At 41.3% G+C, this 8607-nt stretch overlaps 1 protein-coding gene across 1 annotated transcript; it reads left to right on the top strand.

Annotated features, from left to right (window-relative positions):
• The first annotated feature begins 257 nt into the window (after positions 1–257).
• LOC138983356 (uncharacterized) lies at positions 258–7846 on the top strand. Its single transcript, XM_070356751.1, has 4 exons — positions 258–380; positions 2965–3067; positions 4446–4567; positions 7707–7846. The coding sequence occupies exons 1-4, from the start codon at positions 338–340 to the stop codon at positions 7793–7795; spliced, it is 357 nt and encodes a 118-aa protein (XP_070212852.1). The 5' UTR covers positions 258–337; the 3' UTR covers positions 7796–7846.
• The last annotated feature ends 761 nt before the right edge of the window (positions 7847–8607 follow it).

Raw genomic sequence — 8607 nt, 5'->3', positions numbered from 1 at the left:
TGATTAAGAAACTGTTATTCCGAAAAGTTTTGAATCGACGAAGTTACGCTGTTCGATGCTGTTTGCCATTTTTGTTTCAAGTCATGGTGTGAAGGCCGCAACGGCGCATTCTGATTGGTCCTCACCTGCGATTAACTCGCAGAGAATAGAGCAAATTCTATCGTCCGAAGCTACGAGAGAATACCTTACAAATCTTCGTGTGTGACGGCCCCATAAGTGAGTCGAATTCCTTAGACTTCCGAGCAGTTTCCTGTTTGCGTGCATCTGGATAACTGTCGAGCACATTATGCTGCATAACTTTCTACGACTTAAAAGAAACGCTTAGCTATCAACTGACATGGAGAAGCGTGTTCTCTGCCTCGCATTGCTGATGCTTTCGGGTAAGTTACACACTGCCCGTTCTATCAATAAGTACGCAAGGGATTTAAACATTGCGGCTACGAAGTGTTGTACCTTACAAACACCTTTAGAACAAGAGGCGAAGCCTTCAAGGCTCCCGTAAGAAATCAACAAACAGTAACATAACACAAACTCACTCACTCCGTAACACACACACACACAAACACACACACACACACACACACACACACACACACACACACACACACACACACACACACACGCACACACACACACACAGTTAAAACTAACGCATCATATCAACTCCATGTATAATTTTCAAAAGAAGGCAAACAGATAAAATGACTAGGGTAATAGGTTAGGTACCTGCCATGTGGGCACTTTTTCCACTGCTGTCCTCAGTCCTATACTTTTCATCAAGACTTGTCACCATGCCGAGTAGATCTAAATTCGGAAGTCTTCATGTGGCTGAGGCATATATCTGACATAGCGTCGATCTTGTTGTAGGTTAACCTCCTTTCTGAAACAAATGGCAAAATGCGATTAGTTATGATGACTACAACCTACACAAATATAAACAGTGTTTTGAAACAGAATAGTCAGGTTATACAAGCCACTTTACCTATGCAGCATGGTAACCCTACAATATGCGAAACATGTCGACTGCAGCAGCCTGGTTCTTAAAATAATTCTGACGGTCAACACAGCCAGAAATGCCAACAAAGACAAGAAAGCTGTTGCAAGGTAAGCTTACCAAACGTTACATGGCAAATCATATGATAGTGCGTAAACAGCAAACAGTAGATCTACAATCAAAGAGAGGATCGAGTCTGGAATGAAACGCGATACAGATCTAGCATTCAAAAACTGTCTTTCACGTTCAAGGAAGTTGTTGCAAAGTACTTAAGACTTACTAAATTGTACAGACAAAACCATGACAGTGCATGTTTTGAATCTGAGGAAAAAATCGTGATCATTTTGACTTTGAGAACAGATTCATTCCGTTTCCTTATATCTGCATGTTCAAGTAAATGGTGGACAGTTTTTTTCGGGCAGAGTAAACTTAACTTGAGACTCTACTGCAAGTCTTGAAATTCACATAAATCGAACCACGAGCAAAGACATCCAAACATTACAGGCACTTTAGATCAACTCATTTCACTAGAGGTGACTGCCTAGCACTGTGTTTGACATCCGTGTCTGCTGAAATAAAAAGAAATTAAAACAAAACGGATTAACAGTAGGTGACACGTTATCAGAGTGGGAGACACTAGATCTGTCTCTGAACTTACCGGGATACGGCTGCAAGATCGACACTGACTGCCGCGCTTTCGACAGCTCTTCCTCGCGTGGACATTGGAAACACGCTGTTCAGATCAAATTGTAGGAAATCTCCCTTTGGTATCTTCTTTATTTACTTTTCTGGAGCTTAGAAACCGAACAACATGAAATCGTCTTCCCCGGCGAATCGGCGAGGTGAGAACTGGACCACAATCCTTCGCGCGACCCCTGACCTGATCTTGACACCTGACCTGCCGTCTACATGCCAAACACGACACAAACCAGTCAACTGCTTGTACCCCTTCAAAACCCCCCACCACCCGTTTTCTTTGGATACACGCTTTAACTACACACATGCCGACACAATGTTGATCATTGCTTCAATAATTTGAAGATGGTGCTTGAAAATTAACCACGTGAAATGAGTATTTCGGTGTTTAGCCAAAAATGTTAAAGTTTCTACCACAGACATACACACATACATACGCACGCACGCACGCACAGACAGACAAAATTTACCATCGCATAGGCTACACTTACGTGAGCCAAAAACGGAACAGTTCTCTAAACCTCTGGCACCGGGTTTTTTTCTGAATTTTTTAACAGACACCTGTAAACCTGTTGACATTAATCCAGCAAGAAATACTCGGAAAGTATCGTGAAACAGGCGAGATCACGATTGACTATGTTTCTTAATTTCTATGTTCATGTCATTTTGCTTTATTTTATTTATTTTATTTTAATTCATTTAATTTTGTTTCATTTCTTCTTTCCTTCTTCTTTTTGTTTGTTCATGCTTTTGTGTACTTTTTTCTTCTTCTTTTTTGGCCTGGGTGGGTAGGTGTGGGGGAGGAGGGGGATGTCTTTGCACACAAGGAAGGGTGATCTCATCCCAAGAAAAACCCTCGACAGTTCTGTGGTTGCTTTCGTACAAGCGACGGAGATTATCTTTGCACAATCACGAACTGAACACGTGTATGTTTCTTTCTTACATTCTATACTTCGCTCCCCCTTCACCTTTTCTTCCTTACATTCTATACTTCGCTCCCCCTTCATCTTTTCTTCCTTACATTCTATACTTCGCTCCCCCTTCATCTTTTCTTCCTTTCTCACTTCCCTCGTTCGTTCCTTTGACATCCACAAACAGAACCCATTTCCATTCAAATGTTGTGTGCGTCCTTCAATTCCTTCCTTCTCATATGTTTTCTTCCTTCCTTCCTTCCTTCCTTCCGAACAGCCGAATAGGTTGACGGGACATTAAAAACCAAAGAACCAATCCTTCCTGTCTCTCTTCTTCCTTTCGTCCTTCTTTTCTTTCGCTAGGTTACACTGCCAGAGGAGATGACTGCGACACGACCGAAGCAAATGACTGTGTGGAAAGTACTCCAACCGTCAGCAACCAAACAAGCCACCAAGAACTTTGCAGGTGGGGCGTTAATTATTCTCTACAGTTGGGTACCATTGTGTGACAGGCATGTTCAGTCCTTTAAATGCCTATGACGTATATTAGATAGCAACTAGAATGTATTCTCTTTACTTTGTTTCAGTAATACTCCAGTTCGATATGATACAGACATGCAAGAAAAAAACATTGTATTAAATTGTATATGTGTTTTTCTTATTTTTTTCCAATTGTTAGTGTTCAACTCCATGTCACAACTTCTGGTTTTTATGTTACGAAGTTGTACTTTGAAACCCTTGTAATTTACTGAACATAGAAAAACAAACTGTGCAAGTATTTCTAATTCTTTTTTTTGAAGGCCAAGGCTAAAAATGGAACAAATATTAATTATTGAATTTAGATAAGGGGGAGGAGGGACTCTACCGACTGAGCTATTTAATCGCACTGCAGTACAGGAAGATTTTAACTTCAAATATTACACTTGACTTCTCGAGCGTGGCGACGACTCAGTGACTCGAGTTTCCGAGTCTCTCCGTTCGTATTTGTGTACTGTTCTCCATATCTAACTGTTCGGGGCTAGTTCAGTAACTGACCCTACGCTCCCGGTCACTTCGTATAAGTTTGGAAAGCAATATCAAATAGCGATAATTTCAAGCGAGACTGACATTATTGATACGAAATGCATTGACCAATCGCCGAAAGGCGCATGAAAGGATATCCCAAAATCCTCTATTCTCGATGACATACTAAGGAGTTAGCGGTTCGGGAGAACGACGATCTATGGACAGTTTATCATATAAAGGGAAGCAAGTGGTTAAAAACGGGCGTCGATAGAGCCAATGAAGAATGTTATCTACTTGTAGTATTTCATCCACTTGTGCTTGAGCCTATTTCTTTGCAGTATGGGAATCACCGTTTTGCGCTGTCTCAACGCTGCGTGTGAAGGGCCTCCGTATCCCAGCACACACACACACACACATAACTTATGTATAACTTCTTTGCAGTGTGGGAATCACCGTTTTGCGCTGTCTCAACGCTGCGTGTGACGGGCCTCCGTATCCCAGCACACACACACACACAACTTATGCATAACTTCTTTGCAGTGTGGGAATCACCGTTTTGCGCTGTCTCAACGCTGCGTGTGACGGGCCTCCGTATCCCAGCACACACACACACACAACTTATGCATAACTTCTTTGCAGTGTGGGAATCAGCTTTTTGCGCTGTCTCAACGCTGCGTGTGACGGGCCTCCGTATCCCAGCACACACACACACACATAACTTATGCATAACTTCTTTGCAGTGTGGGAATCAGCTTTTTGCGCTGTCTCAACGCTGCGTGTGACGGGCCTCCGTATCCCAGCACACACACACACACAACTTATGCATAACTTCTTTGCAGTGTGGGAATCAGCTTTTTGCGCTGTCTCAACGCAGCGTGTGACGGCCCTCCGTATCCCAGCCAATATCAGCTTTACGTAGATGGGATGAAGAGAGGTATGGCGTCAGCAGGAATAGAGTGTGGTAAGAATAGACGAATTCCGACGGGTGTGTCGGAAACACGTGCTCCCGTCCACGAGTTTCATTCACACCCCTCGCTAGTGATTGGCCCCTAGCCCTTCCAATGTTTGGCAGAGGTTTTGAAAGAAAAGGTCACGTTTCCACAACGGAGTTATTTCCGAAAATCGTCTATTTACTGCCGTATGATACGACGAAGAATTTGCACAGGGTTCCCACAGGTAGAGAGTTTTATTTTTGTTGAACTTAAAAATCAAAGTGTTATTTTCTAAGAAGAGATCAGGAGAGTTTGTGAAATTTGAGAAGAGTTAGGAAAATGTGAGGAGATGATTTAGAGAAGCCTATGAGGAAAGTTCGGAACATTTGAACAAAGTTTCGCGAATATTGAATATTGCGATATGAAATCTTATCTTACCTTAGAATTACATTACCATACCATGAGTATGTTATCTTACCTTAACATACCTAGCCCAGTATTGGCTGATCTCTTAATCTATCCCTGAAAAAAAATGCCCTTCCCCCTTACACTAACTCAGCATACCCTACTTCAGCTTTCCTAGTTACCCCCCGCGGGTTAGGGGGAAGAATTTACCCGATGCTCCCCAGCATGTCGTAAGAGGCGACTAACGGATTCTGTTTCTCCTTTTACCCTTGTTAAGTGTTTCTTGTATCGAATATAGTCAATGTTTGTAAAGATTTTAGTCAAGCAGTATGTAAGAAATGTTAAGTCCTTTGTACTGGAAACTTGCATTCTCCCAGTAAGGTCATATATTGTACTACGTTGCAAGCCCCTGGAGCAATTTTTTGATTAGTGCTTTTGTGAACAAGAAACAATTAATTAACAAGTGGCTCTATCCCATCTCCCCCCCCCCCTTTCCCCGTCGCGATCTAACCTTCGTGGTTGAAAACGACGTTAAACACCAAATAAATAAAGAAAGAAAGCTTTCCTAGTTAATTTTCCGAATCCTTTACAATACGTCCAACCTTTCCAAACCCTACATTACCTTAACTTATCTTACCTCACTCTACCTTACACGCCCATACCTTACCTTACCTATACCTTACCCTACACATACCTTACCAGGGCTCCCCAAAGTGCGCGTCCCTGCATCCTATACGCACTAGAATATTGACGGGCGCAGTGGCGTGGTGGTAAGACGTCGGCCTCCTAATCGGAAGGTCGTGTGTTCGAATCCCGGTCGCTGCCGCCTGGTGGGTTAAAAGTGGAGATTTTTCCGATCTCCCAGGTCAACTTATGTGCAGACCTGCTAGTGACTTAACCCCCTTCGTGTGTACACGCAAGCACAAGACCAAGTGCGCACGGAAAAGATCCTGTAATCCATGTCAGAGTTCGGTGGGTTATAGAAACACAAAAATACCCAGCATGAGAGATGTTCAACGTGCGGGCTACTTCACCTGCCTTGACCTCTCACCAATTCATTGTAAAGCGCTTGGAGAACGTCAAGCGCTCTATAAATCTCCCATATTATTATTATTATAGAAGCCGAAAACACATGCTAGAAATTGATGGAGGGGGTAGCACTAAACTTTATAAGAGAGGGTTCACGGACGCACTAAATTTCCTTTTTACATTTAGTCAAGTTTTGACTAAATGTTTTAACATAGAGGGGGAATCGAGACGAGGTCGTGGTGTATGTATGTGTGTATGTATGTATGTATGTGTGTGTGTGTGTGTGTGTGTCTGTCTGTCTGTGCGTGTGTGTGTGTAGAGCGATTCAGACCAAACTACTGGACCGATCTTTATGAAATTTGACATGAGAGTTCCTGGGAATGATATCCCCGGACGTTTTTTTCTTTTTTTCGATAAATACCTTTGATGACGTCATATCCGGTTTTTTGTAAAAGTTGAGGCGGCACTGTCACACCCTCATTTTTCAATCAAATTGATTGAAATTTTGGCCAAGCAATCTTCGACGAAGGCCGGACTTCGGTATTGCATTTTAGCTTGGTGGCTTAAAAATTAATTAATGACTTTGGTCATTAAAAATCTGAAAATTGTAAAAAAAAATTGTTTTTATAAAACGATCTAAATTTACGTTCATCTTATTCTTCATCATTTTCTGATTCCAAAAACATATAAATATGTTATATTTGGATTAAAAACAAGCTCTGAAAATTAAAAATATAAAAATTATGATCAAAATTAAATTTTCGAAATCAACTTAAAAACACTTTCATCTTATTCCTTGTCGGTTCCTGATTCCAAAAACATATAGATATGATATGTTTGGATTAAAAACACGCTCAGAAAGTTAAAACGAAGAGAGGTACAGAAAAGCGTGCTATCCTTCTCAGCGCAACTACTACCCCGCTCTTCTTGTCAATTTCACTGCCTTTGCCACGAGCGGAGACTGACGATGCTACGAATATACGGTCTTGCTGAAAAATTGCATTGCGTTCAGTTTCATTCTGTGAGTTCGACAGCTTGACTAAATGTTGTATTTTCGCCTTACGCGACTTGTTTTAGACTGCAATCGTCAGATATTGTACACAGGACACTATGCGTGGACACAATGTTTTACAAGTACACCGGGACTTTCCGGCTTTTGGACCTTTGGTAACCCCTAAAATTATGCAGTGGGGGTCCATGGACCCTTTATAAATTGAAAGTGGACGTCCCGGGACCCCCTAGGGCCGGCGTCCGTGTACCTTACCTGCCTTTACCTTACTTTATCTTACCATACCTGACGTACATTAAGCGTACCATTCCTTGACTTACCTTACCATATCATACCTTTATTGACCTTACCTTACTGTACCTCAATCAACCTTACCTTACTGTACCTTTATTTGCATTATCTTACCTTAACTTACCTTTCCTTAATGTACCTCACCTCATTGTACCTTACCTTACCTGACGTGCCGTATTTAATCGTACCATTCCTTACCTTACCGTATCATACCTTTATTGACCTTACTTTACTCTACCTTTATGTACGTTATCTTACCTTCATTTACCTTTCCTTACCGTACCTCACCTCACCTTACCTCACCTCACCTCACCTCACCTCACCTCACCTCACCTCACCTCACCTCACCTCACCTCACCTCACCTCACCTTACCTAACCTTACCTTACATTATACACTCACCATACATTACCTTACCTTATTTTATTTTTGCAGATTATCCCGCGGCTGGGGCTGGCAGTCTTCAGGCGTGGACACTGGTCATCGTGCTGGTCACTGCTGTTGGCCTTCTCGTCCGAGGATGACTGACCATACCCCCAGCTGTTTTCCTTCATTTCGTCTGCCTTCATGTTTCAAACGTGTTTTCATTTGTTTTGTTATTTTGCTTTTTGTTTGATTGCTTTTTTGCTTGCTTTTTATATTTAGTCAAGTTTTGACTAAATATTTTAACATCGAGGGGGAATCGAAACGAGGGTCGTGGTGTATGTGCGTGTGTGTGTCTGTCTGTGTGTGTGTGTAGAGCGATTCAGACTAAACTACTGGACCGATCTTTATGAAATTTGACATGAGAGTTCCTGGGTATGAAATCCCCGAACGTTTTTTTCATTTTTTTGATAAATGTCTTTGATGGCGTCATATCCGGCTTTTCGTGAAAGTTGAGGCGGCACTGTCACGCCCTCATTTTTCAACCAAATTGGTTGAAATTTTGGTCAAGTAATCTTCGACGAAGCCCGGACTTCGGTATTGCATTTCAGCTTGGTGGCTTAAAAATTAATTAATGACTTTGGTCATTAAAAATCTGAAAATTGTAAAAAAAAATAAAAATTTATAAAACGATCCAAATTTACGTTCATCTTATTTTCCATCATTTTCTGATTCCAAAAACATATAAATATGTTATATTTGGATTAAAAACAAGCTCTGAAAATTAAATATATAAAAATTATTATCAAAATTAAATTGTCGAAATCAATTTAAAAACACTTTCATCTTATTCCTTGTCGGTTCCTGATTCCAAAAACATATAGATATGATATGTTTGGATTAAAAACACGCTCAGAAAGTTAAAACAAAGAGAGGTACAGAAAAGCGTGCTATCCTTCTTAGCGCAACTACT

Source organism: Littorina saxatilis, linkage group LG12 (assembly GCF_037325665.1).
Source record: "Littorina saxatilis isolate snail1 linkage group LG12, US_GU_Lsax_2.0, whole genome shotgun sequence".
NCBI classification, from domain to species: Eukaryota; Metazoa; Mollusca; class Gastropoda; order Littorinimorpha; family Littorinidae; genus Littorina; species Littorina saxatilis.
Note: the sequence above shows the minus strand (reverse complement) of the source record. Positions and strands in the feature narration are given on the sequence as shown.